Source organism: Pyxicephalus adspersus, chromosome 8 (genome assembly GCF_032062135.1).
Source record: "Pyxicephalus adspersus chromosome 8, UCB_Pads_2.0, whole genome shotgun sequence".
NCBI lineage: Eukaryota > Metazoa > Chordata > Amphibia > Anura > Pyxicephalidae > Pyxicephalus > Pyxicephalus adspersus.
In genome coordinates this window covers 22,709,216-22,735,372 of record NC_092865.1, presented here as the reverse complement: position 1 = coordinate 22,735,372, position 26,157 = coordinate 22,709,216, and the positions used below count along the sequence as shown (strand labels likewise).

The window sequence follows — 26,157 nt, the reverse complement described above, 5'->3', positions numbered from 1 at the left end:
TTAACACTGCTCTACAGGGAAACCCCCAGTTCAGATTCCTATCTGGGACTCCTACATGTAGAACAAAGGAGCATTTGTAGAGCTCTGTGTAAACGGTATGAGGTCTGTCCCATAGGTCACAACACGCTGTGTCTAACCTTTCAGATATAAAGGTTCCCATAATAAACTGCAGCATAATTTATGGAAATATTGCCAAAACTGATAAGGCTGCACATTAAACCAGCTATATATCCTGCTAAATTTTAGGGAGGTGGGATACACGTTTTACATAAAATTCCACAGAATACCAAATAGTTCCAGTCACTGAGAATACACTGGGGTAGCCTATGTGCAGTTTGAACAATTTTTATTGAAGCTTTAAGACCTGTTTAGGTGAGCTCCCTCTTACTTTCCAGTAAACTGAATAACCCATTTAGTTTTGTCTGCATTATTTAAGTAGATAAATCTTACCAATCAGTTATTATAAACAAGTATCGCATACTAAAGCCCCTGTATTGTGAGTGGTTACTGAAAAGTGCTGGGTAGTGCGCCCAGCTAAAAGGAGCTGGAGATAACACTGTAAAAAGGAAAGTATAGTGTATTTTTATAAATATCATGTTGTTTATGACTATTATTCATAGACTAAACACTACAGAAAACTCTTAGTGAATTAGTGGTGACATCCAGTTTTGTGTACACTCCTAAAAGACTTGTGGGCTATGATATGGCAGGAGGAAAGGGGGTGTTCTAAGATAGCGGTTGCCAACCGGTGGTCCATGGCTCTGGCCAGTGCACCCGCCAGGCTGGGGGAGAAGGACCCCACTGGGGGGTCACCAGCCAGAGCCACGGACCATGTCCCCCATATGGACACAACCAGCCAACTCTCCCATCGCAGGCTCAGACCTGTGATGGGGGAGTGGGCAGGTTCTGGCATCATGGCGTCACTATGGGGGAAGTTTCTTCCCCTTTGAGTAACACATGGCTCCTCGCGCATGCATGGCCTGGATTTAGTGGTCCATAGGTCCGAAAAGGTTGGCGAACACTGTTCTAGGAAATCACGGACTTTAGCCAAAAAAGTCGAATTCAGTCAAATTTACCAGTAAATTCTAACTCACAATGCAAGCAAACAAAAATGTTTACTGAAAAGAAAAATGATGGAAATAAACATTTTGCAATACTTTTTGTGTCTTTACCTTTAATTTTTCTAGGGTAGTGATAGGGTCCCTAATGACTTTTATGAATCCACAGAGCTCAGTTCTATAGGGTTTAGAGAAGAACATATTTAAACCCTGACAATGCAGTAAGCTTTCTGTGACAAAGAATCCCATATCATTTGATAAATAAGTGGTATATACCAAACAAATTTACCCTACTTCCACAATACTCTTGATAAAATTGAACGTAAAAGACACAAAGTAGGAAAAACTAACTGGCAACAAATATAAGCAGAAGAAAGTTTTCACACTATTAGCATAAAGACAGCTCAAACCGTAAGGTATAGTTTATTTTGCTTTCTGGTTTTATTTTATGCATTATTTAGGGCTATTTAGAATATTTCTGTCCTCTGACCTCTGAGCAAGATTTCAATGTGTTTTTGAATGACTGGACCTAACTATAGAACGAGAACCTAGATAGAAATCTAGGTCACTAAGACATAAAAATCTTTAAAGTCACACAAATAAAGCCAGAAAATGTCCACATAGTAAGAAGCCAAAGCTTTGTACAGACGGCTGATGACAAGCATGACCGTTCTTTTCAGGTAAATATCTGTTAAGAGCGGGTTCCCCAACAGCATTCGTCAATCTGCTATGGTGGATAAACATTGATGAACGACGATGATTCGTGATGACCAGTGGTCCTGTGTTTGTTCTTATGTAGGAGAACACAGGGGTTCTCTGCTCGCTTGTCCTTCCCCTCATCTATCCATTGCATCCAGTGACAAAGACTTCATGCAGTGTTTTTGGTGTAGTAGTGCAAAGTTTGTCTTACTGAATGAATCATCCAATGCTCCTCCAATAAAACTGGCTTAAAAAAGCAACTTGTACCCAACTTTGACCAATGGCTTTTGCAAGCTATGTATGTTAAGGGAGACCGGGAGTGGATGCCTGAAAATCAACTGTGGAAGGCTTACTTAAGAGATAGCATGTGGGGGAAATTTCTAGTATATTCTAAAACTAAACTAAAAAGCCAGAAACAAAGTGAATCACCACACTGCATGCCTTCTTGCAGCAGGTAAACCTTTTATAGGTTACACTGGGCAGGCTTGATGTAAGTGGGATTTATCATTGCATAGGAGTGTTTGCAGGCTCCTAGTTCCCTTCTTCTCTAGGTTAGATAACTATCAGTAACATTATGTAAGTAGATGCTATTTTGTGACTACTTGTGAAAGACATTGCAATAATGTAATGCATTTGCAGAACTAAGCATTTAACAAGAAGGTAGTAGTGGAAACATTCACGTCCAAGAGGTCTGCCAATTCTATGAGGTGGAAAAGTTGTAAAATTACAAAAATTTCCTAAACATAAACTGTAAAGCCAATGTGGCAGCTATATTTTCAAATTCCAGCAGTAACTTGGCAAAGTAATCCAGGTCTGTGAATCAATAAAGGGATATACTTACGTAAATGTACAAATTAATCAGATGAAGAATTGGCTTTGATGCATTCACTGGTCTAACTTGTAAACAGATAAATATACCTCAAACATGGAGGCCTTAGAAACCACCAATGGTCACCCAAGGGGAAAAACAGATAAGCTTAAAATGGCTTTCATTTTTAAACAAAGCATCAGTTTGAGAAGCACAAAAAACTAACTCCAAATATTTAGAATAATGTTAATTCTGAAATGTCTGACAAACCCTACAAGCTAGTTGTAATAGTGGCTCACTAATGGACAATATAGGAACATTCAGTAGCATGTAAAAGGCACAGAAAAGGCAATAGGACAATCTTCCAACGTGGATCCCTGAAAGCAGTCCTTGCTGGATATCAAACATATTAGGGAGGCAAATTATAGCCTATACCCAGCATCTGTATCAGATTTTATTGGCAAATAAAACTGCTGCAGAAACCTAAATACTAAAGTCGAAAGAAACCAATAGTAAGACATAAAGGCCAGTAAGGTCTCGCTCTTCAGCCTCACTATAGTTACGTTTAGCATCGCTGGAGACATGTAAAATTATCACCGTGAAAAAGAGGGGGAAAAAAAATCGGATGCTACAAATCATCTTCAACAAGGAAGAAATACCGCATCTCTAAAAACACAGCTGCAATCTGGACAGGTATGACATAGCTACCAAGGAATGGTGAAGTCTCTGAACAGCTGGTCATCCTTGGATCACAATTTGCCATCCCCAAACACACCACATATATCCTAAATAATGAATAGAAACATACATATATGGCATGAGCCATCAGCAAAAAAGAAATATTGAAAACTCATGTGGTGTTTTAATACAAAAAGCAGACTACGTGGGGAAAAGTCTTTATTGAAGATGTTGCATTTGTTGAAACAGTTAATCCCATCTGTGAACATCAACAGCCAACAAACACTTTTGAAAGGCCAAGGATTCTTCACTGGCAACAAAAACATAAGTAAAAAAGTCAGACTGAAATGTTTAGACTCATAGTCGGTTTAGGTTCTGGGATGTTATTAGGACTGCAAAATTATTCCGCATTGTTTTTTAGGCATATGACATAATTTCGAGTCCAGAGTGTCAACATTACAGCCAGGCAACCAGCTATTTTATAATAGGAGCTCAAATAATGGGAGCTGTGGCCATGGCAGATTGTGACTCAGTCGCCAAAAGCGGCAAGTCAATTTTTGTTTTATTTCAAACATTTTATTGTTTTTTCAAAGGGTATTTTACAACATATTTGGTGTATTTTTTTTTTTAAATCTGCACTACAATTTGCCAGAATTAGTATACAGCTCAGGCGTTACAACTCACCACCCTGTTATCACAGCATGCTTGTTTTGGGTGTGTGATTACTACTAAACCCAAAAATCAGCTTTACATACAGGCATTTAAGTAAGCTTTAGAAGGAGTTCAGCCATGGCAGCTTACATCATCTCAGTGGAAGGACCACTTCAAAAAACGGGAGTCTTCTAGAATTGCTGACATCAACATCCAAGATGGTGGAGCTCAGTAGCAATCTCATGACTTTTGGATGCAAACACAAGTGAGGCTTCTACAGGTAAATGCTTAAATATAGGTTAAACACACCAATAACCTTACAGGAAAACAGCAGTTGACATCAATAGCTTAGAGACAGGGTCTTTTTAATGTTACTATAAATATGAAAAGGCATCTACACTGAAAGACCTCCAGCTTAACAGACAAACCAGATGTTGTAAATATCTGGGTCAATGGAAGCAGCAGAAAAGATTTGCCTTAACAGAACCAGGAGGTATTGAAGACACAATGATGTCAACTTGTCCATTGCTCAAACTTTCCTTCACTTTGTTAGAACGCGTAGCTCCATGACATTTATTGCAAAATCTGTTCCTATTTTTTATTACCTTAATTATTTTCATATCCACAGCTATATTCAGAACATCTGCTTTCCAGTAAATAAGTAAATGTAAAAGAAATAGGAATATGACTTTATGCTTTTTAAATAAGAATAGTCTGCAGATCAAATACAATTTTTACGTAGTCCCTAGCTGACAGCGGTAGGTTTACTTCCATCAATTTACCAATCATGAGGTTATTTTTTTTTTTTTTTAAATGGAACAACGCATACCACAGCACAACGCGATGGCAGGAGTGCAAGACACTGATTGCAACTGGCACGATGCAGGCCAAAGAGTTTGGAATATGGGCTAAAAGTTTAATGAACACCGGATTGCTGTAATTTATTTTGCAGACAGGCTTGAATCTTATCCAGCTTCAGTAAAAAACAACCTCCCTGCAGGAGTGATATCCTTAAAAGCATTGGCATCATACAATTACAGAGTAATTAATTAATTCCTTACACAACTACTGGGCAAGCCCCAAAACTCTGTTCGATGATTCCATGTGCTTAAATGTTTTATGAAAGACGAGAAGCCATAGCATGGTCAGTGGGAAAATTGAAAGAAGGAATACTGAACAAAGAGCCAGAATTCAGCTGGCTTATAGCAATAAAATATTGTCCAGCAATCCACATTTGTTTAAACGCCAGGACAGCAGTCAGGAGATGAAGCTGGAGTGCTTATTGCTCTCTAGGAAGATCTAGAAACTCCAATGTGCACTTAAAATGACCACCGCTAAAAAAAATTGTGAAACAAATATTAAATGACTAAAAAAATAAATAAATGGTTGATCGTTTCAGTTTCTTGTTTCAATGAAACATTCCCCCATAGGGTGACCACCAGCTGTCTTTTCTATAAGAAAGTTGTTTCCCTCCTGTGTGAACTACAGACAGAAATTCACCAATATGCTGCCATTAATAGTTTATTGACAGCAGCTCCTGAGACCAAACTGCCACTTGCTTAGCTTGTCATAGTAAGGAAATAAAAATGGAGCTACTGATAGAAAACCTGGGTTACAAAAGGGTACAGAAAAAAACAAAAACTCTTGCATTATTCGACAAACTTTAATTTTTTTTTTTTGTTGTTCTTTTGAAGCCAATCCAGGTATTCAACTTACAACAAAACTTGATTACTGAACTTTATTACAAACATTCTTGCTATATAATTTAGGAAAGGAATTCAACATCTTTAAAACTCAATACAATGCACACCCAAATAGCAGCATTGGCCTTCAGCAAAGTTCCAATACTATGCTAAGCAATGTACTAAAAAAATATCTATATAATGTTGTACCAGTGGCTGTTTTTAACTCTGATGTACAAGTGACTAAATGAAATGGCAAATTAATAGACAGTAAAAATATTGCAAGTGTCTGCAAAGAAAGCAGTTCTGCAAAGTAAATCACAAGAAGCTTCTGACCTCCCTTTCCAAGAAAACTGATATGTTATACTGGAGCCAGGCGAGTCCTCTGAGAATGCACACAGGGAAACACAGCTTAAACTGAGGGAAAAATAAAAGAAATCCATCTTACTTGTGGTTGCCAAAAACTTTGTTAAGAGGAGCCCAGAGTATTGCTAGGGAACCCTGTTGGGAGAAATGTACACTGGACGACTGGCTGTATTACCATCAAAAAAAGGGGGTGGGGGGGAGGCGCTGAGAAGCAGCACAAACCACAATATTGATGATGATTATCCCGCATTTCTTCCAGCATGAGTATAAACAGTAATACTAGCAGAGAAAACTCCGGTTACAATGGCCACAAACTTACTGTAGCCTCACCAAAGGGAAAACGTGGTGAGACATCTGCTTTCCTGAATAAACCAACTGGTAGATTAAACAAATTAAAGCAAGTTGTAAATTCAAGACCATCCTGACAGCCAAACAATTAGGCAATTATTGGCTTGGTGGGCCACTAGTCTTTTGCTCTTTAACAAAACAAAAAGAGCTTAAAATGTACTAAAAGAGAAATTCGCAACAATTCTCCAGGATTCATTTTGGAACTCCCCATTTGGACACCCCGGATACAACATTACCCTTCTGATTTTGAATACTCATTGATTATCTGGGGTGCATGAAATTCTGTGACTGGCTGTAATGGGTAGTTGTGTTGCACTTCCACATCCATTAAGCTTGGAAAACCTGTATATTATATGCAATTACAATAATGAATATAAACACACATCTTACATTTTTTACATTGAATGGTGAAGGAATGTACCAATGTGATGTGCCCTTCTATGTAATCTGTGACATTGTGAGAAGGTTAGCGATAACTAACCACTTCAACTTCCACACGCTAAAGATGATTATTTTTTGTTTTGGAAACCCAATATAAAATTTGCTACAACAAAAAAAATTAGAGCAGGACAAGCAACAAGGCATGACAGTTATGATATTTCCATACAGTAAGAAAGGGGGGGATCTTGTGTTGCTCTGAATATTTTTAATGACTGTAGGTTTGTTTGTAAGTCAGAAAAGGTACATTATTTTAATAAATGCAATTAGGACAGATGTTTGTCTCAGCATATTATTAGGCAACATGGTGTCAGGTACTGTATAAAATCCTCAATGTAAGTTAACACAAATAAAGAAAAAAAAACCTTTATGGAGCCTAGACATTCATTAACTTCTGGAGCAAGTGGTGCTTTGATATGCAAAAAGAGAACTGCAGAGCTTGTCTTGGTGATTAAAGAGTTACAAGAGCTTGCAGAAGAGCTTCCTCTTTAAGATCACCCACAACCTCAGCAGTGTTTACTAAAAGACTTCTTCTGCAAGTCATGCAACGCCTCCATCCTTCACACAAGCAAGCAGAGAAAGCCAGTTCTTATCTAGTAGTGGTCCTTATGTCGGATGTCCTTAACTCGGGGACTACCTGTAAAAGCTTGGAGTGCATGCACACTTTACAGCCAGGTTGCGGTCTCTTACACACCACTCCCTAGGCTTCCCACAACACAAGGTGAAAAGACTGCACTGACAGAAAGGATGCTCGTGAGTGTCAGACAGCACTAACCAAGAAGTTCTATTAGCCTCTAACGTCAAATAAGAAGAAATGATTTATAGAAGGATATGAAGTGCCAAACTGAAGTATGGTATGCTAAACACTCCAAATAAAGGAGTGCACATGAGCGATTTTAGGACAGACTTTTTGTTTGCTTCTAATAATACTTCAGACTACGCCACTCATCACACTGTGCTGTACGTGACATACTCCAGATCGATCATCTCCATATACTGTGCTATAAATATTATACTCCACACTGCCACATTCTATAAACTGCTTAGTGTGTTACAAATTCAGTCCACACTGATCATTGCTATATTTTTTATATTCTATACCACTAACCACAGTACTGTCATATCCATAGGCAAAAGTTATTGTGCCACTTTGACTTCCATAATAAAAGCATGCAGCAAAAAGAAGACAGAAAATTGGAAACATATACCATGAACTAGCATTGAATTTTGGAATGAACTGACTCAAATAGCCCGAGTAAAAAGGGAAAGCAAAAGAGAACAAGCTCTTGAATCGAGATAAAAATTACAAAAAAAAAAAAATCTAAAAAAATAAATATAATGAGTAAATGATAAAATTGCCCACAGACTTTCATTATATGATGTTTTGGGATCTGCTTCCCAAATGACCACAGACAAGCCAAGAAAAATAAAAGTAAGCAGCACCACAGCAATGATCTCCAGAATTAATCTTCAGCAAAGCAAAAATAAATATTTACTTTTGATTATAATGTTAATGAATCCATAATAACACAAAAAAAACATTAAAAGCTTACCTAAATATGGAATACAAGGAGTCATCTTTAAGCTACCGATATAGTCTCTTAGCCGCTTGTAATTGTCTTCCTTGCTAACTACATACTCCAGTTTCTCAAAAGTGGTCTTGTCTTTCCGGCTTAATAGCTGAAATACAAAAGTTACTTTATTAGGTGTATAAAGTGTAAAATTAAAAAACAAAACAGACAGCAAACAAGATTTAAGAATTACGGTCTTTGTTCTAGATTAGGGGTTCCCAAACTACGGTCATAGGCCAAATCCAACTCACCGGGTCTTTAAATCTTAAGCCATGTAATTAATATTGTTCAGTTCCCTGTGGAGGTATATACCTGCATCCTAGGGCGAATCCAAACATACATGGCAGTGTCCTCCCCAGCCCCTTTTAGCCGGGCGCACCACCCGGCACTTTTCAGCAACCTGTCTTGGGTGGTTACTGAGGAGTTGTGTCACAATACAGGGGCAGCCACATGCCTACAATTTCCTCCCACCCAGCTTAAAAAATTTCTGGGTTGAACACTGCATGGCCATGCAAACATCTTACAGGGGATTATACCTGTAAATACATCAACTGCTGGGTTTTTGGGGATAGCTTTAGTTCTGTAATATTTCACCTTATAGCTGTTCTTTCACTTGGCTAAGACCTAAGAGCTGAAATGGCAACAACCCACCATGCCCCCTGTACAGTTAAGCCATGCAGCCTTACCACAATCCATAGAAGGATTTAAGCTACGTACACACGGCAGATTTTTATCGCCCGATAATCGGCATCGGCCAATTATCGGGCGAAAATCTTCCGTGTGTACAGTCGGTGTCGTCCATCGTCCGGACGACCGACCTGCCGGATCCACGGGCGATGGACGACAGCCGATCGTAATGAAAGGGAAGGGGAGAGCGCGCAGCAGGGTGCCGCTCCGTCGCTCTCCCCCCTCCCCTCTCCATAGAGCATGAACGGTGGCTGTATGTACAGCACCGTTCATGCATCGTGCAGCCCCTTGTTGTTGGAAAGGATCGTGAAAGATCCTTTCCAACGACAAAAATTGCAAGTGTGTACGCAGCTTTAAACATTGATTTTAACTAAAGAAAAATGCATACAGGGATTCCTAATTAGTTAAACAATGCTGTCATTGACAGAATCACCCAGATTATTCAGATTCTGGACCAAATTAGGAGACTAGGAGTCCGTGTTGAATATACAAAGATCTGTCTTCAAAGACTAAATTCATTCTTTTTAGAATTTGAACATGATGCATGTAAACGGAACGTACACATTTAAATGGCTATAGAATGCTCTTTACAATTACCTAATTTACACACACATCTATACTAGGAAAAAACATGGTCTATTTAAACTGGCTCTGTCATTAAAATTTACACTTTACAGATTTCCAATGGAATCATTGGATATATGTTCGTTATTTTGAGAAAACAGTATATCTTTGCAGCCATGAAAAAAAAGCAAGCCAGGATTACATTGTCTATGGTAGCTGTTAATAACTGCAGAGAATCATTTAGGATTAGAGCCTCAAAAAGGATTACTTTCATCTGAACAATTGCAGGCCACATAAAATGACAGGGTTTCTAATATATTAACATTAAACACTAATGTAACACTTACATTGATATATTGTTTATCTAAAGTAAATTGTGGAAGGATTTAATATATTGTTTGGATACATTGTAGGCACCCAGATCATCTTTAAACAAACTGATCTTTGCTGTAAAACACTCTGCAGGGCCATTTGTGCACAATTCTACCTTTTTGTAGTGAGCTTTAGATATGTACTGCAGCTTCCCAATATAGCAAAAGGCCACAGCATGGACTGTTAGGCACCACAACCCACTGCAGGGCAGGAAGCTGCCAAGGTTTGCCATAGGGAATTGTGATATATAAATGACTGAAGACAACACTGGACCTCTAACACTGCTTGTACAATGTCTCCTCTTTTAAGCTCACACGTTTAAACAAAATAGAGCTGTACAAATGAATGCATCCCTGTGTGCTGTACAATACAGGGAGTTAAATCTGGACATTACGGCTAACGAAAATAAGTCTGCTGTTCTTGGTCACGTCCTGTTCTATTCCAGTGCAGGCCAATCATAGCAGGCTTGAAAAGAAGCTACACATATGCAACAGCTGGTCAAAGATTCATTGATACACCTAATTAAAGACTTTTTCCTTGGACAGACATTGCTACTGTCTCACCTTGTGAGCTTCAGGACATAGACCAGATGGATGGGAAACAAATGTTAAACATTGGAAATACAAAATACACAAGAAAACATGAAATATACATGTTGCATGTGCAGAGTTTAACAATACTAAAGGGGGCCCACAAAACGTTAAATGCATTTTCTCCGATACAGGAAGAACACGCTATGGAAGCACATCTCATTGGAGACATACTTGGGGGTTAGCAGGTCTGCAGCTCCAGCTCATTACTCGTGTAGTGCTCGTCATTGAGCATGTGTGCAAATCTCCCTTGGCCTTGAGTAAAGAATAGACAACTAGGTGTTTCCAACCAAGCGGAAAACCTGAATAGGAATACACATGTTCCCACACAGGACAGTAATTAAGAGCTTAGACATATATCCATTAGAATTACAATTTTTCAGAATTGTGAACCAGATTCTTTGTGCTTTAGGCAATTGCAGTTAAGGGATTAATGGGTGTAATTGAGCCTTAAGCATTAGGTCAGATATAGAATGACATAACGTCATACTGAACATGTTAAAAGTGAACAAGAAATGCCCATTAGAACACATTTACAATGAAGTAAGGTGTTCTATAAAATACATTTTTACTGATGCAACTAGGGGACTGGCTCCAAATATCATTGCAATTCGCTCAGCTTCGCCCACTGCAAATTAAAAATTCACGAAACAAGAAACAAAACTTTTTATATTGCACAAAAACAGATTTTTTTCAGATTTCATTGGCTTACACTGGGTTGAATACCTTGACAGGTTTCACATTGCAGCACTTAATCATGAATCTCAAGGTGTTCTGTAATATGATAATACAGGAATGTACTGTATGTAATGTATCTAGTTTATTCACTGCAGACATCTACTTGTTATAAGTAGACCCAGTACTACCTCTAAAAAAAAAAAAAAAGACAACCTGGCTTTGTCCTCAATGTTTTTCTCTTATCATGAACTTATATGAAGATAGATGTTGCAAGTTAGTTAACATTTCTGAAGTGAATGTGCTCATGCAGCAGGTCTCTGCTAGTAACTTACCTATTCAAACCCAGTAAGACTCATCAGACCAGGCAACCTTCTTTTATTACTTTTTGGTCTAGGCCTTTCATTTACCTGCTTACGGACAGAAGTCAAAACAGGCCCTCTAACTGGTCTTTCACTATACAAAAAACTGTGATGCTGTACATGTTTTGACATTTCTCTCTCATGACCATCATTTTTCAGCAATTTGTGCTACAATAGCTTTACAGATCCCATAACTCTGCGGTCTGTTCATCTGTTCTTTCTTGCTAGGCACCCAGTTTATTAGGTGCCATTATGTTGTTCAAGAGTAAAATGATTTTTAGTACCAATTTTAAGAACGAGTTTAAATCAGCTGGATAACCACTGCACAGTCTTTGGAAGATAAATTATATATATTATATGAAATATATATTTTAAAGGGCAAAATTTAAAATATTTAGCTATAGCATAAGGCAGTTTGCAGAAGGGCTGGACAGCGGTACAATATTGTTGTGTCTGCAGCAGGACAACGTCCCCAAACAAAGCCAATGTTGTTAAGATCTATCTTTAGCGTAAAGGAGTTCTGAAATGGATGGTAAGGCTTGCACAAAGCCCTGATCTCATTATTGAGCATGTCTGAGATTACACAAAGAGACAGAAGGATCCAAGTCAGTCCACAACCACAGACTGCCATCGGCTCCATCTATGGGTAATGCTCTATTACGTTTGTAACAACCTACCTGCCCATTTCCTTAAACTATGTGGAAGTGTACATAGAAGCATCAATGCTGTTTTGAAAACAAAGGGTAATCACACCAAATATTGGTTTAATTTTGTTTTCTTTTCTGTTCATTCACTTTGCATTGGCAATTAATAAAAAAGAAAAAGAAAAGGAACCAACTGAGGAGCTGAAGATGTTTAGGCATTATAAATTGATGGAATGCCTATGTAAGCTAGGGTTTACAAAGTAAATATACATTATAAAAAGATAGAATTTATTGACGCTTGTATGTGTATAGTGATGTTCACACAGCTGCACAACTTTTCTTTCTGAACACAATTTGGCAGTTAATAGAATATCAATCCAGAAAGCGGTTTTGGCAAGAGAGAAAACATTCAACACCTGAAAGGTCTGCAAAACCTGAGATCATGTCACCTCGTACACAGCTGTTAATAGTTATAGTCGTCTAATAGGCAAAGCCTCTATCACCTTTCTTGTCCTATTTCCAGATTCCTGTCCCCTGGTCACTCACATTGTTCTGATTCTTTAGCATTTCACTTGGTTATCTTCTCACATGACACCTACTGTCAAAGGACATCTAGTCATATACGTTACATCTATTGCTGTCATTTCCAGTACTTGCAGTCTGTGGAGACATATCCCTTTCCCTTGATCTAATCCAAACCAATCTGCTTTCACCAGTTACAGCAAACCTATAGTTCTAAGCATCATACATAGGTTATCTATGGAACCCACAAAGATTATAACAAGTTATTGCCAATCCTTAATGTCCACCAAACTACTAGGAGTAATAGAGGCTGTGTTTACAGGGCAGATACAATGTCCGTGTAAAACTGCTATGGTTCATTATTCTTGGAGAGAATATGGATACAGAAGAAGGGCTAAATAACAATATTTACCTGACAACTCTTTATGTTACCCTATTAAGTGTTTGACTGACAAGGGTATTGCCTTCTGTAGTTCACACTACAAACATTATACTAAAATCTTCTCCAAATTTACATCTACTGTTAGTTACAAATCCTCTTTCTGATTACCACTCTAATCTTCTGATCTGACAACTGCAAATTTGAATTATTAAAATTAATTTTATTAAACAGGATTTCTATAGCACCAACACATTATGCAGTGTTGTACACTAAATAGGGGTTGCAAATGACAGATTCAGACAGTGACACAGGAGAGGACCCTGCCTCGAAGAGCTTACAATATAGGAAATTTGACTAGAAACAAATTCAAATCCACAAAATACACTGTCAAAATATAAAGTAAACATACCAAACCCGTTCAGCTCAAGAGAGAAAATTGAAATTCACTTTTATTAACAAATTTTAAAATGATTGTAGAAAAATGTGTCACTAAGTCTGGTGCAGGGGTCAGGCGTGTGTATGTAATTATTAGAGAGGAGAGGTAATAATAGCATTTATTGCACAGTGAACAAGGACCTGAAGTAACATACAAAGTGCAGGGGTCAGGAGTATGTAAATACTGAGCGCAGGTGTCAGGAGTGTGCAATGTACACCTTCTGTTAATTTAATTCACAACTTTGTTTTTTTTTTTTTGGAGAGTAATTTATCACTAGGTATGATGTGTGAGTGCCTGGGATTTGACGCAGTGATTCAGAATAAGTAAAGGAGTTTAGAGATCCAAAGTGTGTAACCCACAGAGACCAGGGATCAGAAGTAAAACTAATGCATGGCCCAACAAACAGTGCAGAGATTGAGAGTGAACAGCAGAGTGCAAGTATCTGTGGTTTGTAATGTACATAGTGCAGAGGCAGAAATGAAGATAAAGTTGCAGCGGTCATAAGTGTAAAACCATACTGCAGCACTGTAACAGTATGTTTTAAAGAGCCCAAGGATCAGAAGGGGATAACGTACAAAAAACAAAGCATCAAAACTAAAAAGTAATTTACAGTTCAACAAATAAAGTGCAGGAGACTATGTAGTGTACATAATGCAGCGTTAAGATATGAATAATGTAAATGGGACAGGAAAGTGCATCATACAGAGTGCAGGGGTCAGAAAGGGGTAAGGACCAGAGAACAGAGATTAAAAGTAGTTAATGTATAAAGTGCAGGGGGTCAAGTGTATATGTACACGCTAAAGCAGCACACCTCATATGCATTGTATCCCTATTATTTGTAGAGCAGCAGTATGCCCCATGGGACATTTTGACAAGACTCACTTACACACAGTACTGGCATGATTGGCTGTCCCATTCAGGCTCTTTAGTTACTTGGCCCCACTACTTGCAGTAAAAGTGTGAAGCCAGTCCACAGGAGGACATGGCTGGCAGAACCATCAGCAGCAAGAGCACCAGGCAATAGAATACAAAGCATGTGATCTGTGTGCCCAACTATGGTAAGACAGGAGGGGAGGGATCTGTCACCCCCGATTATGAGAATATGCATAGAAAACCTAAGAGAAGTGTATCCTACTTACCGCCCATGTCTTGGTTAGCCGGAAGATAGGAGCACTCTGTAACCCAGATACCACTGCCATTAACGCATGAAGATTGTTCAACTCATAGAGTTTCTGCAGATTTAACAAATATCAAAAATAAGTTATCATAAAATAATGTTACAATGCAATAATATTTGCCTAATGTAACTATTACTCTTAACCTTCACATCTCAAACATGGTTACCTAAATAAAATAAACCTTATTTTATAGAGAACTATCACACATATTTAAAGGGTCAAGGCATTTAACACTGATCAGTTATTATAGGTGGCAAAGAGCCAAAACAGAACTCAGTTTCTTCATCTCTCAGGGACTGTAGTTTTTACTTTATTTTCAGACCTGCTTGCTCCCGCCTGGAAAATTTACTGCTGCTGTAACAGATGGAATCTCGATTCAAAAAATGAAAAATACAGTAAGGTCTGTAAGTCCTAACTTCTATTGAGTGAGCTTAGAAAAATAAAAGAAGCTGTCAGAATCATTCATTTAGCTAATATCCATCGATGTCTAGGAACGGGGGTGGACTGTATCCTTACTCCAGATCTGTGATTTGAAACACAGTTTGACCAGTGAATGGATGAGAGTCCTAGCATTTGCATCTTCAGAAAACAAGGCAGCAATGACATAATGCCATTTTAAAACAGAGGTTTACTGTAAAAAAACCTTTTACATTTAAAACAAGTGTATACAATTTAATTTAGAATGTACATGAATAAAGAGTAGAGAGAATGGACAAAAAACGTGCACCTAATGCAGACACAGATTTTGCCCTCTACTCATTTGCTCTGCAGCAATCACATAGCAATGCAGAATTAGAATGCATATGTTAAATGAAAAATTAGGCCGCTGTCAATTTCATTTTAAGATGCCCCTGGTCAGAGAATATATGAAATGTGCAACCCCTTTTCTGCTCCTCTTCAACAGAAACAGTTAGAATATGTATATAAGCCCTTGTTTGCAGTTTTGAGGTTTTCCAAAAACCCGTTTTAAGCGTATCAATTACAAGTCTAAAGAACATGTCAAGGGCACCTGTTAATGAGTTATAATCAGTTCTCAAAGTTCTCTTAAACTGATGCTACAGACACAAACCCAAAGCCCTTTGACACAGGCTGTAAATTTTACAACTGCAACTGAGAAATGATCTTGTAGTGTATAGCACCAACGTAATTTTTGAGTCCTAAAACTGTGGTGGATTGAGGACAGTCCGGACACAAAGAATGAGGATATTGGACTACTACACGAGCATAGATTAAAGTGGACCTAAACCAAGAAAACAAAAAAACATCAGGAGGTAGTGTACTAGTTGACAAGCAATGTCTCCTTTGTCAAAAAACTAACTCCCTGGCTTCTGGTGTTTTTTGTTTCTGCTTTAAACAACACAGTGTATGTAGCTGTACGCCAACGCTGCACAGTTGAGCTATAACACAGGAAGCCGCCAGGGAAAATGTAACACCTGCACATGCTGGAGGACAGCACTAGGTAAGTATGTGCCATAGCTGGCAAGTATGCTGGGCATACTTGCCGATTATGACAAAAATTCACTACCCACCAATGAATTTAGTTCAGTTTTAAGAAAGGGACTGAAATTGTCAAGAAATGTCCTTATCCAAATGCCTTAAAATTTAAATAGAGGTGCAGAACACAACAGCTGAAATTCTGGACTGGCCCTGGGCAAGTGAGGCAGTGAAGATAATCCTTCCTGAACAGAGAGGATCAGTGCAACTTACTTTTTTGCGCCAGTTTTGGCGATTTTGATTTTTCTGCTTAAGGTGAACTTATTCTTCAGTGAATGGTGGTTATTAAGAAGGCTTATCTCCGGAGATCTGCATTCTGTTCTGGATACACACTGTAAAGCCTTTTTACAAATGCCTCCTGTTTTAGGATGCCCCAGAGTTCTTGGACTCCTGGTGTGTCTGAAGTATTTAATGGAGATCCACAAAACTGCCAAATGAAGTGTTAGGAATAAACATTTATCTGCGTGTGCGATCATGCTGTACTGAGGTATGTGCTGTCTGTAGCTTACGTTAAATATTGTGGTAGAAAGCACTGCTGACATGTCTCACCTTTGCAGTTTTAATATAATGGCTCAAAACTTCAGCACGAATCTTTAGTGTTTGCGCATGAAGGATCTCTCTCACTACCCAAAAACTCACCTGTGAAAAAAAAAAAATTAAAAAATGTCCTATAACTACGCGAAAGGAGAAAAATGCTCGAATTACGGCAAAACGACGGGATGGAATACACCCTTTGAGAGGAAGGTTTTGCTTTAGTTTCACTTTGTTTAGCAGGCTCACAGATGGCTGCAGGTCAGACTAGAAGCTGAAAATCTTTTCACAGTACGTTACACCTCCATGGTAGCATGACTCCCTCCACCGTATTCAACATATGCACACGAATGTCCAAGAATCTCCTATGCATTTATGTCCATGAACTGGGGGTAGGCAGGAAACTATGAAGGTAATTGGCGAATGGACTAACTGTACTAATGTTAGCTGGGTATATCCTGTCTTGGCTTGAGGTTAATAAATAACATTTGTTGAAATGGTTGGTTTCTCTCTATAAATATATAAAATTAAGTTTGTTCATGCTGGCTTAAACAAGTAGCTAAAGTGCACTTAACAGGTGACTTTTTAAGCTCATGACGGCAGCTAGATAGTTTATTTTGCCTTCAGTTCCACTGCCAATGAAAGCAGCGGGGAAACTACACATATTTTTTGGTCTACAATAGCCAAATATATCTCATGAACACCCTGGAAGAGATTAGTGTAGGGCAGAAGGAAAAAAACAGACAGTCATTAGATTTGTGAGCTAACTTAAGGGACAGTTTTGAAAGTTTTATGGATTCTTAATTGATTACAATATGTCAGCACTGTTTAGATTCATAGTTAAAATTTCTGATACTGCTTTTACCTTTCTAATCTGGTTTTATTGCAGAAGGGAAATTGCCTGTCCCTTTCGTCAATAAAACCCTGCTTGATCACAACTTTTAGTTCCACCTTACAAAAGAATAAATGTTCAACCCAACAGATAGCTTGCGTCACATCACTAGTAACAAGTTTGTCTTGCAGTATCTGTGATTCTAACATCTTGTATTACTGAAACCTACAGGAGACCTCCCGATATAACTTATTATTAATATTATTATTATTAATAATAAACAGGATTTATATAGCGCCAACATATTACACAGAGCTGTACATTAAAATGGGTTGCAAATGACAGACTAATACAGACAGTGATACACGAAGGGAGGACTTTAACATTAGCATACATGTTCTGTTATTGTCCATCAATCAATCATCTACAGAGGTCTCTTTGTCATCCTTTAGTAATTTGTCATTAAAAGGATATCTCTAACTAGTAAAAATACAAGTGGTGGGAGAGGAGAGGGAAACCTACAGTATGTCTAAAATATTGCAAGAACCCAAAAACCATGGGCCAACAACTTCTGCATCAGTTTTAGCTTCCATTTGATAATTTAGCAGGCACAATGTCAGCAGGCTGATGGGCCCTGTATAAGTCCACAACCTGCCCAGCAAGCATGCTTAGGAAAGTTGCCCTATCAACTGTCAAATTATAAAACATTAATATTTTTAATCACTATTTACACAAATTTGTAGTCTTCCAGCTGAAAATACCTTTCTAACACCATTCTCCAGGTACCTCATAACAGACAGAAAAATATGACGCTCCCCAGAGGGATAATTACATTATCCCTACCTCTGACGCAGATAGCTTCATTTTATGAAGGAGCATTTATACAGCTTTGCCATAAAACTATTCCTGTGCTGTGTACGTCATGACTGGTTACGGAAACGATCTGGAATTCTTCAGCCAAAAATTTCCAATCACCTCTTTTCATCAAGTCCTATAGGCTGGATATTCTGATCTCCCTCTTACCCCACAAATATAAGGAACGTTTAAGTTAAATAACTGGTGTTGTTTTTGGAAGCAAAACCTTTAAAACAGGAATGGCAATTTCCTGAGTGAAAAAAAAAGTCTGGCCGCTGCAGAAGCCTCCCAATTTGCCTTCCATCTACGTGCGACAAAAATACACGAAGCACTACTCAAGGCCCCCAGTGACTAATGAAGTCGTAGAAATAGGTACTCTCTCATCTAACAATTATAAATGTAAACTTGTACCTTGTCAGGACTTGACACCTCTTTTAAGTGCTGGAATGTATGTGATGAGAGATTGTGCATTATATATGTAAATACTTTCCCAGGCTTTAAAGCTTCTGCCCTCTGTTTTCGGCTCTGGAGGTTTGGATGATCAATCACTAGGGATGATTTATAGGAGCTAAAAAGCAACAAAAACTGAATCTACAACCTAGTGGCTGTCCAAATAATATTTTTATTGAAGCGTAAGAAACCAGATTGATTGCTATGAGCAGGAATTCTATTACATGACAACTAAGACAAAGATGAAGTGGTTAGCCAGAGAAGCCAAAACTATTTCATTTCAATGATTTAAAGCAATTTTTACAACTGGGTAAAAGCACTAGGAGGGATCTCATTGTCATAGTGATGAACAGCAGTAGAGTAGGCTTTGCCTATATTCTGATTGTTTTAAGAAAATCCCACTCTCTATGTGAACATACTTACCACTGCATACCACTGGAGTCCACTAATCTCATGGCAGCATCCAAGTTAAACTATAAGTGACCATAATTACAGCAGTCATGCAAATATATATTTTTATAAATAGATTACATTTATAACTGAATCCAGGGATCCTACCTAAGGTCTCATGGATCAACTAAAAAATATATTTAGCGCTTGCTTGAAAGGCCAAAAGTTTCTTCTAGTTTGGAATAAAAGCAAAGGGGTTAAAACTCAGGGGTTGGTTTATGCCCCGTTTCTGTCCTAGGGACACCAAAGGAGCAAGCATTCCAATTGGAGTATTTTCTCTCTAGAATTTTGAACTCCACAGTTCTTAGGCAGAAGGTGTCCAGGTATGGCTTTTTTTTTTTGTTATTATTAGATACACTACTTATCTAAGAGACAACAAGAAAAAGAGCAGAGCAAGTCTTTGCAGCACAATTAATGGAAACCTTATAGAAAGCATAATTTTACAGTTAATCCTACGGGCACATTCATCAGCTTAAGTCACCCAGAAATAATAGACATTACACAGAAAACAATTCACTGAATACTCACTTGGTTAAATCGTCTAGTGAAGGCCACAGCATTTGGTGCATATCTGTACTTTTCCTTTTTGTTCCATCCACAGCTTGATAATTCCTAAACACAATAAAAATTAATAAATACATTTTGACAAATCTCTGTGGATATTTTTTATACGTTTTCAAGTAAGAATCCAAGTAATCAAGACCCAAAACACCCAAAACTTTTTTCTGTTTTTAGTTTTGGATAATGTAGGAAAAAAGTTAAAACTGACAGTTTATTTTTTGTTGTCTTTGTCCCGCTGGGTAGGCTTATCACAAAGATTAAGTAGGGAGTAAAGCTACGTACACACTTCCAATTATTATCGTTGGTAAACGAACGACGAACGATCCTGCACGATATCTGCGAACGATCGTATAGCACCGATCCTGTACATATAGATACCGACACGATCGTTCGTAGATATTGTACACACAATAGATGCGATCGTTTGAGCAATACAGGAAGTGACGTGCACGACAGGAAGTGAACGAACGTTCGTTCATCACGCATGCTCAGACCATGGACGATCAACGAACGATCGTACACACGAACGATGGTAAACGATCGTCGTCCAATCCGATCCGCCGGTCCGGTCGTTCATTTCCAACGACTTTCTTCGTTCGTCAGCGTCGTTGGTTACTTTTTTTACGAACGATTTTTGCCTAATCGATCGTTCGTCGTTCATTTTGAACGATAAAAATTGGAAGTGTGTACGCAGCTTAAGAAGTAAACATGTAACAATAAGTACAAAAAAGGGGAGTAGGGCTTTGAAAAAGGTTTATTAGGCTGATTTTCCTATCAAAGATCCACTATCTTAATAAGACAATAGAACAAGAATGGAAAAAAGGTTAATAGAGTTATTAGATGTTCTAAATCCCAACACATTTTACCAAAGGATCATGGGCTTGATCAGGGAAGACAGGAAAAACAGTTAAAAGTAGCTAGAAAGGAGATTCCCTTCAGGAGGGTTGAGAGTACAAGACTGTCCTAGGTTGGTGGGAGTTGGATCTCATTAAGATAGATGTAATATGAATGCTGACCACAGTAGGGGTCCTAGGAACCATGTAATCCACACCCAATAAAAATGGGTGACAAAGCCTTTATGGACCCTTCTCCACACATTATAAAAAACATCTACAACCTAATGTGACGGTCCCTTCAACAGTTGTCCCTAACACAAGTATGTCTGTTGGAGGATTTATGCTTGTTTTTTATTTATGGATTTCTGAGGCCATGCTAACTCCAGTGCATGCCAAAGATGAAAAGTAACAAGTCACGAAAAAAAGGTACACAACATTACAAGCACCATTACACCTGGAGCTGCCCAGTGTTAAAGCTACTGGTAGGCAAGATGTCCAAGCAAGAAAACCCTAATATTAGAAATATGGGAAGAATGCCATCTATGAGTTTCTACAGGTAACATCCACCATTGCAAAACCAAAAATCACTATTCCAAAGGAAAGAGGGGGGCTCTTGTAATGGCCATGGCAGGCTTGTAATCACACAGATTGCATTGCCTAATTCCTCCAAGGATAAACAATATGAAGGTTACATCTCTCCAGCTTCTAACAAATACTAAAATCGTGGTTTTAGGTAGACTGAACTTTTATTTGTGGGATGACTTATTTGCTAACAATGGTATCCATGGGAGAACGGAAACTCTGATTTTAAGGAGATGACGGATGATTTATAGACAGCAAGGGAAATGAAGTATAGATTACTGTGTAGAGGAGAAATTAATGTTCTCAGCTGCACTAGTAAGCCAATTTTTTTTAAACTAAATTTGTAAAATAAACATCACTGCTGCTCAAATCCTTCACTATGGGGAATAGCTTAAGGTAACCAGCTCACATCATGCTGCTTAACCCATTAGATGACTAGATGAGGCAAAGCTGAATGCTTTAAAATGCAGAAATATATAAAATTGGTTTGTTTGCAAGTGTTTGAAAACTGTAAAAATAAACTTACTTTTTGCTTCCTGTTGACCTGTTTATATACAATTGAAAGCATTTTATTATATCTGTTCAGGAGTGCAAAAGTTACCTGCTGATCATGTTTAAAACAATTCCAAGCTGTCCTATGTACAGTGCATACTTAATGTGTCATTGCGAGGAGAATATTATGCCCTCTAAGTTTTAATTTAAGCCTACAGAATCATAAGGCATTTATCTAGCCCTGACATACAAATATGGTCTAGTTACATTTTTTTTGGGGGGGGGAAGGGTGGACCCTCTGTCAATATTATAATATTGTCTGCGTCCTCAGTGAGCATATTCATCCTTCAATTCATCCTGGTGAATACACGTCCTAAAACAAAGTACTGGAATATTCAAAATATTAAATTTCACCAGAATAAGATGTGAAGGTAAGTCATCCACAGGGGACTCCTGTTTAGACTGTAAAATGTATTGTAAAAGAGGGTAATTCCACTTGCTTACTGTTGTGTATCAGAGAACAATTACCTGACAGTGTTTAATTCTTCATTACTCAATACGAAAAAAAGTTTTGAATATACATACATACAGACATACCATGATTTCAGAATAGCAATAGTCAGATGAAGAAAAAAAAAAACAGCTGCATCAGAAGTCTTGGAATGGAGACCAATGGCCTCAAAACTGAAGAGATTAGCTGAAGGTACTAATTACATTGGAGTTCAGCACACTTAGACAACTTTGTTACTTTTAAAAATATTTTGTTTATTTACTTTATTACATTGACACTTTGTGTTCCAGCCAAACATTTATTGAAGTCATCTGAAAGAGTCCAAACTATACATCCATTGGAGGGGAAAAGTTAGACTGTGTATTTTTTTCTGCTGCCTTATCCAGGTTATATACATTTCATATTTCATATATGTCACAGGACCAGGAATTGGAAGCTCAGACTGCAAGAATGGTTTTGACTAAAGTTGGGTTTAATGGGACCCTGTCAATATTAATTGCATGTAAAAGAACAGAAAAATAACATTTTAAATTCCTGCAGTATTTTTACTTAAAAGCGTTTTTGTAACTGGTAATGTGCCTCTGTGCTTAGTAGCAAATTTGACTACTACAGGAAGAGTCAATCCCATAGCACTGCCCGTTCTCTTCTTTAATGTCATAACCCTTCCTTATGGGAAAGTCTAAGTACTGTCTGTGCTCAAGCCTCTTTGCCCCTGCCCTTACTTTCCTACATAACCTTTTATGGCCCAGAGTACAACCATTCAACAGTTCTCCTGATTCAATGACTTGCATGACTTAGGTAAAAAAAAAAAAGCATACATAAAGGCATTAAAACGGTTTTGCAACCTGCTTGGAATTCAGCTCTAGGCCTCTTGTCATTCATCATCTGATGAACTACAGAGCAATTGGATAAAAGCAACAGATTTTTTTCTACTTCATAACAGTCAGACAGGAAATTATTACTGCAGGCCTCAGGCAACACTCAATTAGGATTCTGACTTTATATGGTAAAACAGCATATGGTGAGAGCAAAGGATACAACGGGATGCATATATCAGGATGGTGGACTGAACTCCGATGTACAGGATGACAACAATTTATCTTTAACCATTTTTTTAGGGATCTTCAAGACAATTAACAGCTACATCAGCAGAATGCACACTAGGGTCACACTAAACAGATTTGAATGGGAATCACGTATAGGAAAAATGCAACGTTTGAAAATTTTTTGTTGCACATAATGAGAAAAAGATCCCAATTACAACAAATTCATTCTGCATTTTCTGGCATTTTAATTGCAAAATGCTGGAACAAAGCCATCAGTGTAAACGAGTCATAATGGATTACTGTAGATTTTACAAACTTTCCAAGTCTGAAACAGCACTGATGGTAATGATAAAAAGGGGGCACTTTATATTAGTAGAAGCAGCCTATTATTAAAAGGCACAATCTGTAGGAACTTTTATGCTCAAATGCCCCATGCTAGGTAAATTCCTTTGATAGTGAATCAGGTGAAAAGGCTGCAAAAAAATTTGTTTACACCCAAGACAAATACAAAGTCTAATAGTAAAAGTTCAACAGAAATCACATAATATTCAATAAACCACCCGGGGCAACCGGGTGATGCATTTCACCTGGAGGCTGAGTTGTAGCGATTTGACATCATGTTATTCCCTCTGGATCTTTACAAATACACAGTGGAAAGAATAAGGTTGCATCCTAAAGTACAGAAGTAAGTAAGCCTTTTGACAGTACACAAAGGAGGTTTAAATGATGGAAGGGTATTACCCTCTCCAGACCTCCCCTAAAATAGATGCTCATTCACACTCAAGAGTTTCATTTAAAAAACACGGAATGTCAGCCTTAAATTTGTACGGAGTCTGGATAAATGCAGAAGCACACTGGCCATGTACATATCTTGCAATATTAACACCTAGTTGTAAAGAGAAGAAGCGGGCAGCTCTGATACCCAATTTTTTGCTTTGGTATATCTCTTTTAGAGGAATACTAGAAATATTAATTAGCGAACAATTAAGGCTTAAAAAATGAAATTGTGTAAAAAGTAATGTGACTGTTAGTGTACCTGAACTGAAAAAGTGATGAATTACTATATTTACAGAATACATTTAGAAATGAATCTATCTGAAAGAATCCATTTACGCTTCATTCACTAATAACAGCTGAGACACTAGCTACATCCTCCAAGTATGTGCGTTTTTAAAAGACTTCAGAGAAAATGAAGATTGACAGAAGTGAACTGTTAGCTGAAAGGTACAATTAAATCTGCTATCAGAGGAACTACGAAGCACTAATTAGTTTTGGCAAGGCTAATATAATTTAAATGAGCACTTTAAGTCATCTGGAAAGTGGCATGTAGGATTCTGCAGTCAACACCAAGTGTGAGATCATTAGGAACAGTCATTTAGGAGTCATTGTGTTAACATGACAAATAGAAACTCTTACTGATATATGTCTTAGCAACTACTTGTTAGCTTTCAGAACTCATTAGGCCAAAGTGAGCTCCATAAACTGCCATTCTTACTAAAAGTTTCAGCTGTAGTATGGAGTTCACTTTTTGGTAATAAAATAACAAAAATAGGAAATGGACTTCTGGAGCAGTCCAGTTTTCTTCAAGTTCAGGGGCCCAACGTAAACAAATAAAACCGTAAGGCAAATGCATTAAAAATACTATTTAACTTTTCCCTGAAATTCTTAATAGACATAAAACTGGCTGCCACATCTATTGTGTGCTTGAATTGTTTTGTCCGGTTACCAAATACCAAAAACATCTTCACTGCAGTTTATAAACTGTATAAGCTGTACTTTTGAGCTGTACTATTGGACAGCATTGATATTTTAGTTAGAAGGAATCTGTCAATGTTTGTTTTCCCCTAACATTTTTCAATCAAATTAGATTGAAAAAATAATATTATTATTAAAAAAAGATAAAGGTCAGGGTAGAAAAAAGGAAACAGATGGAATACATCTGCACAGCCTAGTCTTGAAGTAGCTTTGCACCAATGATTGAAGTAGAATAGTTTATCTTCATTCCACTAGACTTTTAATTTCAATTTACAATTCAAATGCTCCCTTCTGATATTTTTGTGTTCTCTTATTGATCAGCCTACTATTTTTGAACAAAAAACTTCTGTCAAAGGCCAACACTTGACATACATTTTCAAAACTTCTCTTCAAATTGACCCATTCAATTTTTATGAATCACATTGGATAAATTGTCATAACACTTTTGATTACTTCTCGTTTGGGGAATAAAGTACTATCTTCAGCTGTTATATTTTCAATACAATTTCTGAGCACACGAAATGTTTCATTTAGGTATATATTTCAGAAATTAACAATGAAACAATATTTGCTCTACTGCTGAACTGTTTACTTTGTGTACAAAATTGCTGGATTTGTAATGTTCAAACTGTTAAATATTGGAAATGAAGTGGCTGTAAAACTTTTACCTGATAAGGACATGCTGGGTTGAAAACAGTCACCCAATATAGTTAAACATGTATAAAAATAACAGACCTGCAGTAAGCACCTTCTAAAAAGTCAGAAATTGTGGCCTCCATATTATCTGAATTGCCATGTTTTCTTTAAAGACAGACTAGAGATGAAAACTACAATGAGAACCAGGCCTCAATGATGCTATAATTTTAACAAATTTGAAAAAAAAAAATTTATACAAAAGCCAGTCATTAAAAAAAAACATGAGAAAAGTTAGACATTAGGATTCGCAATTCCATGAACTACTCACCTCTGGCTGAATGGCTTTAAAAACTGGCATATCCATTAGTGTTATCTGACCCTGCAAGAGAGAGCCCAGAGGATTAAGACTGAAGAC

At 37.6% G+C, this 26,157-nt stretch overlaps 1 protein-coding gene across 8 annotated transcripts in view; it reads right to left on the bottom strand.

The window, feature by feature from the left end:
- RALGPS2 (Ral GEF with PH domain and SH3 binding motif 2) overlaps positions 1 to 26,157 on the bottom strand; it is a 132,994-nt gene that overhangs the window by 63,351 nt on the left and 43,486 nt on the right. For all 8 annotated transcript variants that reach the window (XM_072419747.1, XM_072419752.1, XM_072419753.1 and 5 more), the window contains exons 4-8: positions 26,071 to 26,121; positions 19,852 to 19,935; positions 16,755 to 16,844; positions 14,673 to 14,765; positions 8,282 to 8,408 (exon numbers count right to left, since the gene is read on the bottom strand). In XM_072419747.1, coding sequence (XP_072275848.1) covers positions 8,282 to 8,408; positions 14,673 to 14,765; positions 16,755 to 16,844; positions 19,852 to 19,935; positions 26,071 to 26,121 — 445 coding nt within the window. The remainder of the gene's footprint in view (positions 1 to 8,281; positions 8,409 to 14,672; positions 14,766 to 16,754; positions 16,845 to 19,851; positions 19,936 to 26,070; positions 26,122 to 26,157) is intronic.